This window comes from Protopterus annectens, chromosome 1.part1 (assembly GCF_019279795.1).
Source record: "Protopterus annectens isolate FY-2018-M chromosome 1.part1, PAN1.0, whole genome shotgun sequence".
Lineage (NCBI taxonomy): Eukaryota > Metazoa > Chordata > Ceratodontiformes > Protopteridae > Protopterus > Protopterus annectens.
Genome location: NC_056726.1, coordinates 1,784,280,859 through 1,784,296,083, shown reverse-complemented (window position 1 = coordinate 1,784,296,083; position 15,225 = coordinate 1,784,280,859). Strand labels below are relative to the sequence as shown.

At 40.1% G+C, this 15,225-nt stretch overlaps 1 protein-coding gene across 1 annotated transcript in view; it reads right to left on the bottom strand.

The window, feature by feature from the left end:
- The window catches only part of SNRNP40 (small nuclear ribonucleoprotein U5 subunit 40), a 433,394-nt gene that overhangs the window by 364,857 nt on the left and 53,312 nt on the right, over window positions 1–15,225 (bottom strand). The window contains exon 4 of the mRNA XM_044084651.1: window positions 1,531–1,696. Within this exon, the coding sequence (XP_043940586.1) occupies window positions 1,531–1,696 (166 nt within the window). The remainder of the gene's footprint in view (window positions 1–1,530; window positions 1,697–15,225) is intronic.

The following is a 15,225-nucleotide window of genomic DNA, read 5'->3' as shown; positions in this document are numbered from 1 at the left end:
CTATCTCCTCACTTTCAATGCTACACACAATTTTATTCATTTAGTTATTTTAGAAGTGTCCCTTTTCATGAACTATTCAGGAGCACTGTCTGCTTAACTGACTTGCTCAGACTCACACAGTATGTAAATGAAGGCTGAGGAAGCCAAAACTTAGACTACAGGAATCATCTCATTTAACAGCACATAGTCTTTAATCATCTGCACTACCTAGGTGCTAACTAGTGCTTTTTTTCAGAGATTTGACAGTTATATGCAACACTCTATTATGAATACAATCTTCATATACTGCTTGCTATTGTCCCAGGGCCATTTTCCTTTTATTCAATCTTCTAGCAGTCTCACAATCACATTTGTGCAGTCCTAAATGAAAAATGACACTGCAAAACTATGCAGACAATAAGGGCCTGATTCCAAATGACTGAGTCTCAGTCTAAGTGACATACTACAGTGTAAGTCAGCCCTGACTCCAAAAGACATGATCTTGGTGTAAGTGACTTACTCTGGTCTATGGCTATTCTATAAAGCAGGCTTACACCACGAACCATATGCCAGAAGATTTACAGAGAGAGCAAGACTTTTGGAATTTGGGCAGGCTTCCATTGGAGTAAGTCACTTACTTAGATTTAAGGCAAGTGTTTTGGAATATGGCCTCAAGAGTGCAGCACAATTAATTTCTTTTTGTTTGCTTAAAAGGTTGCAGTATGGGTGATCAAGCATTTTTGGATAATGCTGGATGAGGCAATTACATTTTGCTGAATCATAATTCGTTAACCTTAAGGAAGAAGAAGAAAAAGACTTGGACCCCCCCACAAACACACACGAAGGACCCATATTAAACTCCATTCTAGAAATTCAGCATGTTGTGAATCGCTGGATCAGGTTTGAACTAAGGTTGGTTGACTGCGTGCACATTCATTTAAAAATAGATTTTTCCTCACAGGTAAACATCATTCGCTTCTAAAAAAATTACACAATCTGCAGTGTTAGCGTACCATTATCAAACAATGAGAAGTATAAAACAAAGGGCAGTGACTATCGCTGGCTACATTCCCTGAATTCGAAAGACATTTAGAATCTGATGTGACTAAGCTGTCTCTACCCTTTCTAATTTAGGAAGTGATGTGAAAGCAAACACACAATGATGGAATTATGTCAGAATAGCGCTATACCTAAAATAGACTTTTAGAATAAAATGTTTGATTTGTTTATTTTTAACAGCCAGTCAGCTCTATTACTGAAAGGAAACAGCAAGCAAGCAATGGCAGCTGAACTTGGTCACAATACTAACTACCATGAATAAGAAAGCAAAATCAATAAATTAAAAAATATAATCAAAGCGTCAATCAGTCTTGTGGACACTGCAGTATAAATATTTATAATCTTAATCTCTGTTCTTTTTTTCATTTATAAAAAAAATATGCAAACATTTTTAGAAACCACTTGAACATTACTTTTTCTTCAATAACAAGAAAAAAAGGTTTAACAAGTCTATACAATAAATTTGGAGGCCTTAATGCTTCATACACTGACCTTTACTGTTCCATCATCACTGCCTGTACATACAAGCTGGGGTCCCCTTCTTGCTGGATAGCAGGAATTTACAAACGACGTGTGCCCTTTCAACCTTTTAACTCTCTCTCCTGTTTCACTATCCCACACTGCAACTGTTTTGTCTGTTGATGCAGAAAAAAGCATGCTGCAACACAAAGATAGCATTTAGGGGGAGTACAAATACATCTACACAATTTATGTTACACTGCTAGTAAACTCTTCTGGACAAGGCAGCAATATGACATTAAGTAAATGTTATTTCAAGACTGCAGTCACAGGTAAGCCCTACACAGCCAAGCAGTGTTTATTTTAGATTTATTTCATATATAGTGGATTGGATAACAATGGTTAATGCCAGCATATCTGTCAGGGCATCACATTTCTTGTCAAACTAGATAAAAAGTTCAAATGAGAAACAGGTGACGTCGCTCAATAATGACTACTAAAGAATAATGCTTACTTCATGTCTGAGGCTAAAAACACAAATGCATATTTAATAACAGAAAATCCTTGCTCATAACAACAAACAATTTTTATGCTTTTGCTCAATGTTTTCTATACCAAGCCTATTTTATTAACAAAAGTACTCAGTATTTCACCTTGCCGTCTACCTGTTGATGCAGAGGGAAAGTCTGTACCTGCAGTGTTGGTGACCTGACCTTGGTTAGTAAGTCTTCCACCTTGGCTAAGTCATTATTGGAGGCTTGCACAGGAAGCAGAATGAAAGCTCCTTGAGACCCTAGCTATAGCTTAGATCAAGTTATACACCAACCTTACATAGCACAAGCAGGTAAGTGACAGGAGAATCTTCAGGAAACTGTCCTTAGCAGGAGATACACACATCAAAGGACATTCATGCCATGCAAGGCATGAGACTAAAGGGTAGGAGCAGTGTATACAGCACCCCCTCCCCATCATCAGGATGACACTGCTCCAAGACATCCTCATCTCCCCTCAGTTATTAACAGACAAGGAGAAGGGAGATTATGTGGACAGTGGGTGCATAAAAAAATTTAAAAAAACTGTTACCTTGTTCAAAGAATTATTTTATGCATCAAATGTTAACCTTCAAGCTCCCACAAAGACTAAAAGCATTTTTATCTGGATCTAAAACACTGCAGTTACTATGCATATAATGCAATCCACAATTTTATGCATATGATATAATCCAATATTTTAGTCCATGGGGGTCATGAACAATTTAAAAAATAAATTTATTATGAGACAACATTTATCAGACTGAATGGAACTTCATCACTTTCAATATTTTGGCTCTACACTTTAAGCATAATGTTTTAATAACAGTACCTCATGTACAAAAGTACGGACACTTTTCAATATAGAACATGATTTGGTAACGATGAACTACAACATTCAACAGGGAACTATGGCCACATAGCAAACTAGTTACTTTTGTATCAAAATGTTGGAAAGTAACAAAAAAATGCATTTTGGGCATACTACAAATTCAAAAGCAAGCTCATAATTTTTGCCTGAAACATCTGCATATAGAGCTGAGAAACAAAATAATGGAATAAGAGTCCTATTACCTCTACACCTTCATACTGTGAAACTCCCTGTAATCAAGGATCTCTGCTTTTACAGGAATGAAACTGCTACAGTGGAAAGAAAAGTTGTGAAATCTTACCATAACTATAGATGTCCTTCTCCTCACTGCTGCAGTATTCTTTACTTGAAGGATATCCCTGCTAGAAGGCACCCGATGTCAGCCATTATGCAAAAGTCTTTTGCCACTATGGGGTACATGATACGACCGACGGTTGCAGTCTGATGTAGGCCATAAGATGGATCTATGCACGTACCATCCTCAGAACTGAATGCCCCAGGAGGAAAGCCAGACTAAGGATATGAGTGGTCAATACATCCAGGAAAGACAAAAGACCAGTGGGGAAGGCAGGAGTGATAGAATTCTACAGCAGTGAAGGAAACCTATGGTTATAGTAAGATTTTACACAACTTTTCTATGTCCTTCTATTCACTTGCTGCAGTATTCTTTACTTGAGGGAGAACACCAGAGCTCAAGAGGGAAAGGAGGAGGAAGAGGAACTCTCTATGAAGCAATGTAAAATGGCTTTGGCAAAACTGGTTCTAGCTCTGGAGACAGCATCCAGCTTGTAATGTTTGGTAAAGGTATGAATAGCAGACCAAGTGGCTGCTTCCACAATGGCACTGTTTATCTAATACTTTGAAGAATGCCTTGGATGAAGCCATAGCTCTAGTAGAATGGGCTTTTACAGGTGCATCAAGATCCTTTCCATGATGAGTGTAGCAAAAGAAGATTGTTTTAGAATCCAAGAAGAGATAGTCGGCTTGGATGCAGGAAGACCCAGAGCCCTGTGAAAGTTAGTAAAAAGCTGTTCAGATTTTGTGGGTTTTTGTCTTGCCCAGGTAATATATCAGTTGTCTGTGAGCATCAATGCAGTGCAGAATCCCCTCTCAGTGACTCTGTGGAGAGGGGAAGAAGGTTGGTAGTTGAATAGATTGGTAAAGGAATAGTTCGTTAACCACTTTGGGCATAAAGAAAGTGTTAGTTCTCAAAGATACCCTGTCCTTAAGAAAGACCAAGGGGGGGGGGGGGGAGCCATCGAAATTCTGACACCCTTCACCAGTGGGTCTTGGTTATTAGACAGACACCATAGTGAAAATCTTTTCCATTTGGAAATGTAAGACTTTCTAGTGTTGGGTTTTCTGGCCACCTGCAAAACCCTAAGCACGTTCTCAGAGAAAAAGTGTCTGAAGGGAATTAGAATATGATCACCGACAGTGCCAGCTGTAATGTTGACAGGTGTGGATGTACAAGGGATCTTCTGTTCTGTGTGAGAAGGTCCATTCAGTGGGGTAACCTGTGGTGATGGCCTTTGGCTAATTGCAGGAGAAGGGGGAACCAATGCTGTGTTGGCCAGAAGGGAGTCACCAACAAGATTTCTGTTTGATCCTGCCTGATTTTGAGCAGGACTTTTGGTATTAGAGGAAGGGAAAGGAATGTGTAGAGGAACATCCCTTCCACAAGAAGGAGAGGGCGTCCACTTTCCAAGCCAGAGGACTTGGGACTCTGGCACAGAATTTTGGAAGTTGTCTGTTCATGGGGGAGGCAAATAAGTCTATGTAAGGAGTACCCCATTGGTGGACTATGTCCAGGAACACATCCCTGCGAAGCATCACTTCATGGGACTGGATCAAGGACCTGTTCAGACAGTCTGCCACAAGGTTTTTGTTGGAAGGAATGTACATGGCCTGGACTGTCATGCTGTGTTTTGCGACAGGAATTCTCACACTAGGACAGCCAGTCTGCACAGGAGGTAGGATCTGATCCCCCCTCGTTTGTCCACATACCAGTGTACAGTCATGTGGTCAGTGAACAGTTTTACTGTGCCTGGGTGAAGGAGGGAATTGAAGGTTTATAAGGCTAGAAGCAATGCTCGCATCTCCCTTACACTGATGTATTCCCTTTTCCGTGAGAGGGACCACCTTCCTTGGACTTTAAATTTGCCCAGGGCCATGCCCCAGGCAACATCTGATGTGCCTGTGTAAAGTTCTTGGACTGAGTCCAGAGAATGTAGAGGTAGTCCTGAGTTTAGTTGTACCTGCTGGATCCACCAGAGAAGTTCGCTCTTCAGGCATGGGATGAGGTATTGTAGTGGATGAGTGTTGGGTCCAGACAAATCTGAAGAACCACTGGAATTTCCTCATGCAGCCTTGCCATGGGGTACCATGAGTATGCTTGAGGCCATAAAACCTAGTATCTTGAGGAATTCCCTGGCTGCAATATGGATTAATGGGAGGACAGATTAAAAGAAGGCCTGAAGGCCCTCTGCCTTTTGGGGTGGTAAAGACACTTTCATTATGTCTGTCTGGATTCGGCAGCCCAGAAAAGTGTGGTCTTGGGATGGGTGGAGGGTTAATTTTCCAAAGTTTACTGTGAATCCCAGACTTCCCAGGAGGGTAATGGTAGTCTGCAGGTTCTGTTGAAGAACCTCAGGATTCAGGGCCTGTAACAGCAGATCATCCAGGTATTGGAAAATCTGGATACCCAGGAGTCTGCAGTGAGCAAATCACTGAAGCCAGACATTTTGTGAAAACTCTTGTGATTGCAGAGAAGACAAAGGGCAATGCAGAAAATTGAAAATGCCATGAACCACAGAAAAACATAAAAAATTCCTGTACCTGGGGTGAATGGGAATGTGGAGACAGGCATCCTTTATGTCCAGAGAGGCCATGAATCACTGTGGGAGAAGAAAAAGAAAAAGGGCTTGTAGAATTAGAATTCTGAAGAGGGAACCTTTAAGAAGGTGCTGAGATGAGAAGTAAGGATAGGCTTCCAGGGGCCATCCTTTCTTGGCACTAGGAACATTCTTGAATAAAATCCTTTCCCTCTGGAGGTACAGGGAACTCTCTGAATGGAGCCCTGTTGCCACAAATCTGAGAGGAGGTCTGAGAAGAGATAAAGTTGTTCTCTGGGTGACTGTGGAATGCCCTGAAAGGTGAGAGTGGAGTACCAAACCATAAAGTATCCTTTTTGGATTATGGAAAGGACCCAATTGTCTTAGGTAATCATTTGCCAACTCTTGACATCATTTGAGAGGTGGAGGGGGGGGGGGCGTTTGCAGGGTAGTCACATACTCCCTGCTCTGTCTGGAGAGGGCGGTTTTTGTTGGCGTGGTGCCTGAGGAGCCCTAGTCCTCTGTGTTCTCTTACCTCACCTAAAAGCTTTGCTAAGTTATTGTTGAGAAAGGCTGTGAACAAAGACAGCCTTGGAGGGAAAATTCCTATGGAACCTGGGCACCGGGTACACTAAAAGATGATATAACTCTTGAGTTCCTTAGACTTTTCTTGTAGGGTTTTGAAAATTGCAGCTGCAGCTGGCCCAAAGAAGGCTGTATTGTCCAGAGGGACATCCATTAATTTGGATTTGAAATCATCCTGCAGTGGCTGATGTCTAAGTCATGAGAATCTTCTGAGTACTAATTCAGTAGCAGCTGCCCTAGCTCAGGCCTCAGCAGCATCACAGCCACATTTGATGGAGCGTCTTTGCACTTGGGAAGAAGCTCCTAAAGCATTCAAGGACAAGTGCTTTTCCTCAGAATCTGGGAGGTCTGAGATAGCAGAAGCTGCTTAAGACACAAGTTCTGGGGAGTATTTAGTCATATGTGTCAGGTGGTTGATGGCTCTGCAAGCCAAAGTGCCTGAAGTGTAGGCCTTTTTCCCTAGCCTTTCCAGGGTTCTACTTTCATTGTCCGATGGTAGTAGTGAGGTAGAAGGGAGCATCCTAGAAGGCTTGTCAGCAGCAACAGAGATGACTGCTGGGACTGCAGCCGGGCACCTGAGATGGAATTGACAGTCCTCAGGGACTTTGTAGAAATGGTCTGGCTTTTTGGGAGCTGGAGCCTGAGAGTCTGTGTTTTGGGATGCATGATGGAAAGCATCTAAAAAAGGCTGGATGTACTGGTGGCACTGCAGAAGAGCTAGGAAAGTCCATTGTAAAAGTTAGTAATACCTTATCTGGACAGCTGAGATTTGGGAAGAATTAAAATGTTCATACATTTTCAGGATGGTCTCCCTGAAGGATATTTCACCCATGGGAGAGTCTGCCCCCACTGACTCCTCCTCAGTTGATGTATTCCTGAAGGGAGGGGATCTGAGTAGAGTAGTCATCAGAAGAGGGCTCAGCTGAAGAGTCTGGGTCCCTAGCCCTTTTCTGGAAAAGTTGAGAGGCTGGGGTGGGGACAGGCTGATGGGTAGGCTGTTTAAGAGCCATAAAGGCTTGAAAAGGACTCTAAGAAGGCCTACCAATCTGCCGGGCCCTCTTTTGCAGTGGACACATGCTATGTCTTTTGTTTTTTTCTTTGCTGAATAGACTATCTTTTGTAACGTTGGGGGTCCAGATGAATGCCGGAGTTTGAAGGTTTCAGGTTGCAGCAGACTAGTAGCACACGTTTGTGGTAAAGCCATAGGTTCCGCAATGCATTCAAGCCTGGGTTTTACCTTGACATCCAGATCAGATGTCTGTTCCACCTCTTGAGATATGCTCACAACATAAGTCAAGGTGACCTCAGAAGTGAGTTCGGCCTGTGACTCCATGTCTGGAATCGGACGTGCCTCCAGATCGACGAGCACCTCAGAGATGTGTCAGGTGGCTGAGGTGCAGCGGAAGGCGTAGGCTGAGGTTTCTTGGCCTTATGCTTTGGTAGCTCGGCTTCGGGCCTCAAGGAACCCTCCATGCACTTAGTTAACAATTTAAGCCATTGGCTTCCAGATGTAAAGCTAATGACAAAAGGCTACTTCTAAGGGTCTTAGGAATGAAAGATTGGGAAATACTGCATGACATATGGTTGTGGTTGGGGGCTAGGCAAAGAAGATACTGGGTATGGCTATCCTTATGTGAAATCTGTCTTCTACACTGCCACTTGCCCTTCCCGGATGACATAAAATAATAGCAAGAAAAGAAATTCACAATGGGGCATTTATCTGAAAACAGAAGTCGTAAACGTTGAAAACTGTATGACCGATGGGGAGAGCTGGCATTCTCACTGGTGGCAGAAAAGTTCTAAGGATGGTATGTGCATACTTCTGCTTTATGGCCTACGTCCAACTGCAGCCAACGTCATATGTACCAAGTACCCCTTTGTGGCAAAGGACTTTTGTATATTTGCTGACATTGAGTGCCTTCTAGCAGGGATATCCCTCAAGTAAAGAATACTGTAGCAAATGAGAAGGACATCTATCTTGTTACCAGCATGAAAAACAGTAAATATGCCAAGTGTGCCTGTCCTAGATACTGAGCAAGCTCTTTCATCAGCCAACCTCAGGAAACAGAGCAATTGCATGTTCAAATATTACCCATATGGCGATGTCACAAAAGCAGTATCAAATCACCTTTGGGAGAGAAGTGACACAGCTCATGAGGTGGGAACTAACAAACAGCAGACTTGAACATCTGTGTTCAAACTATTAGTCATGAGCATCTGCTGAAAAGTAGTGAAACTGAAAACTCCATAAAAAGCAGTGTTTAAGACAGCAAGGTCAAGACAGGAACGGATGGGCTGAGCAGTAGCGAGTAAGAGCAAGCAAGCAGGTGCAGTGAAAAAATATTTTGGAATATTAACTTCATTTCAATAATTTTTTTTATGTTACATTTTACTTTCAGTTAAAGACGGTCACAGGGCATGCACATGACACAGTACAGGACTATAAAATTTTTGAAAGACTGGCCGTCTCTGCCATAAATAAAATAATATATATTTTTTACTTTCTGGTGTTAGGACACTGGTGGTAGAAGGAGGTATCCCCTTTGCTCCTACTTACAAGTTTTGGACAGAGCCCCATAGGCAAACAAAACGGTTATATACTTTAGCCGAAATGAAGACAATTGGAATTCGGAAATATTCCCCATGCAACACTTGCAAGGAAAATTGGCACCACTCCGTGTAAGTGATACTAATTATGAATACACACCTGCCTAGCAGCACTTCTGTGGTCTCAGCCCTGCTCAGATATGGTAATCAGTAACATCACAAGGCAACAAAAATGCAACACATTGTGCAGCTTTCTTGGTAACCAGTAGAGCACAGTAGCAATAACATAAGAGGCTATTCTCAGTAGCACTGCTGGGACTGAGCTCAGACATTATCAAATTATGGTAAGAATGACATCAGACCCTTTATTCCCCATCTCGTACATGTGGTCGATGCATCACATCAGTGATGATCATCACCTAGACCCAGTCTTCCAGGTGGCTAGTACTGCTACATCAAAAAAAAAAAAAAAAAATTCTATGCACACACATTCTGTGCGTGTATGTTAAATGGCATTTTACCTTCAACTACTGGGAGTAGCGAGGGACGTGACTGTTGCCGCAATTTTTGCTAATTTAGTGTTGGAATGCTGGGGGGAAATATATATATCTAAATAAAACCATCCACTGTATAACTTTGTCTAATTTTATACGCATTTTGTACACAACTTTTTTTTTTTTTTTTTAATATACACAGGGGATGAGACAATGGTCGATGTGTTTTTATAATTTTTTAAATACCAGCACTGGATACTTTAAGTTCCCTCATAAGAAAAGAGGTTGTAATGTAAAACTTTGGGATATCTGGTCATGAAGAAGGTTAACAATGGATGCTTTGAAACCATTTTTTATAGGGAAGCCTAACTGCATTAGTAATTACTTACACTATCAAAGATTCCATTCAGCTCAAATGAAATACAATATTTTTAGGGGAGTGTTAATTAGAGCATCAATATTAATCACTGATCAAAGTGAGTTTTTTAAAAAAGTGATTTTACATTTCAAATAAAGTAATTAGAAACAGAGAACTGAAGTTTCCACCTGTTTTAAAGGTTGGGTTGTCTGAGGTATTCAGTTGTGAAATGATTACAGATCTAGTTTTATCAACTCAATGTCAATTTACAGTGAATCTGTTAAATGCAAGAGTTACTGATGACTGAAGACTCCTTGGGTAATAAAGATTTGATTAATTTTGTAGCTGAACATTAATTATGTGAAAAGGTGAATAAGAAAGCAAAGAATAAAGGGTTAAGGAAGCAAGCAGAATAGTGGAACAGTGCAGAATGTCTGTGCTCTGGGTTGTTGTGTTCACTGTTACTATGAAGTGAAATAATGACAGCTGGCAAACACACAAGGCTATACCTGCCATATTAAATGCACAAACACAATGCCACCCTTTAGGAACACTGGCCCACAGAAGTACTACGGGAAGTCCCTCCAGTACTCTAAACACCAATAAGACTAGTTCTGCCACTTTCCCTCCACTCATTTACTCTTGAAAACATGCAGATATCAAAATTCACCCTCACTGTACTCTTATAACTATACGTATGCCGATACCTAGGGTTCCACAAATGGTAAACCTACTCATGCAAAACTCAAGGCTTGACTTCCCTAGGGAAGCACAGGGAGCACCTGAGGGCCAACAACTGGCTGCTAATCTGCACCTGCTTAAAAGTGAATCAAAACCTAGACTTGCATGTTTCATTAGTAAACTTTGAAATTAGTAAACAGGAAAGCACAGAAAACGGTAAGGGAAGTCATAATACCTCCCAAAATGCAGAATATAGTGATAAAAATTATAATTTTGGCAACATAAGAAGAAATTATGATAAAATGAAAACAAACAAACCCCCAACTGCTGAAAGATGGATTCTGACAGCAGATAAAGATTATCTAACATCTATTATGCCCACCCCCTACAGAAGGAAACATGTTATGGATCTTATTTAAGCAATGGTTTGCTTTTCACCACTAGGTCACAGGAGCAGCCGCAAGTATATTCCATGCACTTTAAGAAATGTCACCGCTTTTGACCCTACAACCTTTTCCAAGAATTCAATTACCATCAGATTTCCATGGAAAAAACTTGTGCGTCTTATCAAACTATTATTTTCTTTTCATGAGGGTGGGAAGCTGGCATAATGGTTAAAGTGTTTACCTTACAAACACAAAGTGCAGGGACTGATTCTCACATGGGGTCATTGACTAGACTTAAAATGGCCCACAAGGACAGTTAGTCTAGTACTAATCTATGAACCTATGTTTTGGGTGGGAAGTTGGCATAATGTTAAGTGTTTATCTTATAAACACACGGTGCAGGGTTTGATTCTCACATCACATGAAGTCATTGGCTAGACTTAAAATGACCCATAAGGGCAGTTAGCCTAGTAATAATCTAGGAACCTATGAACCTAATAATTATTCCAAATAATATACCCATCTGACTCTTCCTTTCTCTTGCAATGCTTCCAATATCTCTAACATAACTCTTTCTGCCTTCTTTCATCAAGATTGTACACATTAGGGTCTTCTGTTCTTTGTCCTCATGCCTTTTGGTACATAATGTCACATTTTTAACAAAAACCAAGAATAATACATTTACTAATGATGAAAAACCTGTTATAACTTTCTCTCCAATTAAAACACCAGAACAGTTTATAGTAATACACTTTTTAAATACAATAATTTATCAAAATTATTTTTTTTAATCATTCTATTAACAAATCAGCAGTTTTTAGCTTCTTTAAACTAGATGGTGAAAAAAAACACAGATTAGAGACTCTGTATTAATTTCTGAATCTCTCTCGTCCCCAGATTTGAATCCCAATTGGAACTCAATCACTCCTGGTAATATGAAAATCGCATTCATTTTTAACAGTTTAGGTGATCCATCTATCAGATAGCACTACAGCAAATCTGGAATTTTTAACCCCCCTCCTAAAAGATTTGGTAACAACTAATTTAAAATAGTCTGGCAATCTTATAAACTGCCATATACACCCGAATGTTTTGTACTGAAACATTTATAAACAAAACTATATACTGCATACATTTTAAATCCCCTCTACTCACCACTACTTGAATATCAGCAGTAAATATGCAGTATTTGTCCCATCAAATATAGAACTCTTAATAATTTCCCTCCGACTGAAGAGTCTGCAAATAATTTATGTTACTCTCACCTAGAGGAGTAGCTTACAGGTGGGGGAGTCTAACTTAACTTAGAACTACATTATTTCCTGCTGTCTTGGGTAACCTATCACATCTCAAATAAGATAACTTCCACTTTGTAAATATCAGAATCTGACTTAGACCATGACCATCATTTAATTTATTGACTGACATTTGTTTTCCGGGAACGTCTGTCTAGGCTGGAGTTCATTTTCAGCGGAGGCTCAAGGAGAAAAGCTCCAAAGTATTATAAAACATTTTAAGAATTATTTTGCATTTAAAAAAAATACAAAAACAACTAAAGTTTAAATAACTACACCAAATTAGACAGGATATGAAAACATTGGTTAAAAACAGATACAAGTTATATGACAATTATTTAATACTTAGAGAAATTTTAGACAGTTTATAGAGAAAATAAAGGTAAGTTAGTAAAATATAAACATGAATTGAAATATGAAGTGAGCGGCCACGGTGGTGCAATGGTTAGCATTGTCATCTCACAGCAAGAGGTTCTCCGGTTCGATCCTCGGCTGGGGTGCCTTCTGTGTTGAGTCTGCATGTCCTCCCTGTGGTCACATGGGTTTCCTCCGGGTGCTTCGGTTTCTTCCCACATCCCAAAGACATGCTATAGGTGGATTGGACATGCTAAATTGGCCCTAGGCGTGTGTGTGTGTGTGTGTGTGTGTGTGTGTGTGTGTGTGTGTGTGTGTGTGTGTGTGTGTGTGTTTGTGGAAGGCTGGGTGCCGGGCTGGCAACTCGACACTGTAAAACTCTACTGCCAATCATGAGCGGACAGGTGATTCACTGTGGTGACCCCTAATGGGGAAAAGCCGAAAGAAGAAGAAGAAATATGAAGTGAGAAAAAAAGCCAGGGGAGAGAAACTGACAGAAGTAAGGAAGTGAGTGAAGAAGGGAGAGTAAGGAGATACAAGATACAGATAGATAATTTTCCCACATTTAGGGATACAGTTTAGCCTGGTAATAAGTAAGAATAGAGACAGCTTTTGGCTAGAAAGTCTCTCAGAATGGTTTAGAAAGGACGGGAGGGAGGGTTTTGACCTGAATTATAGAGATAAGGAGTTCTAGGCCTTAGCAACATGGTACAAGTACAGAAAATGCCCTGCAGATTTGATAAGTTTGTGGACAGAAAAAAGTTTTTGGTCACTGGATCTTAAGAACATAGTTGTGTAGAATGTTATTTAGTACTAGCCAAGCAAATGGATTCTGGACAATTTTACAGGTAGTAAGAAGTTGTGTATATGTTAATTGATGGGGTAGTTCTAACAATATTAGTCTTTTCAGCGCTTTACAGTGGTGGGTTCCGAATGGGATGTTTGTTGCAGATTTAGCAATTTTGTTCGAATACTGTTCAGGTTTTGATTTTTGTTATGCTTGAAGGTTAGTAAGGATGGAAGCACCATAAACAATTATGGGGATGTGGTAAGCAGTGGCAAGTATAGCTTTAGCAGCTTCAGTGAGAAAGTTTTTGGCTCTATAAAGCATCCCTAGTTTTTGATGAGTTTTTCTTATGCAATTTTGTATATACAAGCCGAATTTAAGATTATCATCAACTACCATCCCTAATAACTTGTATGAGAAATTACTATTACTTTAATAGTTGTATTATTAAGAGAGAGACCTTTTTTTTGCACTAGACAGACATTTGGGGAAAATAGCACTATTTAAGTTTTTTAGGGTTGAGCATGAGTTGTGGGTTACAAAGACATGTTTCAGTTGCTGTTAAAGCTTCTCGAGTAATTTTTTCGAGGTGTGCCACATTGTCAGATGTGCAAATGAGTGTTGAATCATCTGTGTACTGTATTAGACAGACATGTTGTGTTGATGTGTAGAGGGTGTTGGTGAGAATGTTAAAGATAAGTTGACCAGGGACAAAGCCTTGTGGTACACCAGTGGCGACTGCAAGGCATGGAGAGAGGGTGGAGTGCCATTTTACTGACTGATACCTACTGGACAGGTAGCTTTTGAACCATAAATGGGTGGGATGAGAGAGACCTAATGAGGATATCTGAAGTACAAGTTTTCTATGACAATGTGTCAAAGGCTTTAGACAAGTCTAGAAATAAGGAGGAGACTACTTTGCTGTTATCTCTAGCTTTATTGACAGTATCTATGTAGGTTAGAAGTGCAGTGTTAGTACTATGAGAAGGATGGAAGCCATGTTGTGTCCTGCAAGAGATAGTTCAGTAATTGTTTTTGAGTACATTTTTCAAGTATATTGGAGAGGGGGATAAGATTGCTATGATGTCTGCTGAATTTCTTCCTTTGTACAGAGGGATAATGTGCAACTTTTTCAACACAGAGGGAATGTGGGATTCCTGGACTGACCTCCTTCTAAGGATTGAGACAGGGTACACAATGCTATCAGCTGCTATTTTATAGGTATTCACTTGGAAGGTCATCAGCTGAGGTAGAGCATGGTTTGAGTTCAAGTAATTTTGTATAGGATGCAGGCACAGGTTTGAAGCTAAAAGTGGATGTGATGATACGTGGCTGCTAGGCAGGGTTAGGATTAGATGTTGGGGAATCCTTGATTAGAGGTGCTATACTATCTATAAAACAAGAGTTGATCTGTATTGCATTTTTGAGTGATAACTTAATCGAGAGATGGTATAGGGGTGAATTTATGGCTGGGATGCAAGATTTCTAATTGCTGCTCAGAATTGTTTAGGTTTGCATTCACTATCATTCTAAAGGTGATTCTAGTATAGTTTTTTGTCTTCATTAATTTGCTTTTCAGTACGACTGCAAAGCATTCTGAAGTTTAAGAAATTGTGGTGTTTTATATTTTTCCCATTCTTTCCATGCTTTTTCTCTATCTTGCATTAGCATTATACATTTTTTGGCTAGCCAAACTGCATTATTTGTTTTTAATCTCTTCCTTCTTGAAGACACAAGGCTATTTAGGATATTCAGGAAAGTTGTACTGAATTCATTTAAAGCATCATCTAAGGGGAGGATGTTTAGCTAGTTCTAGTTAAGTGATAACAGGTTAGTAATAAACATTACTCGGATGAACTTGGAAAGGTTGTGTGTTTTATAAACATGCGGTTCAAGTTGATGTGTGAGAAGTCTGGTCCCTTTCTTAATCTCTCCAAGTCTTTTGGGTTTGTAATATCATGAAGGGAATGGACCTCATTCCTAAATCAAAGTATAATTAAAGTTCA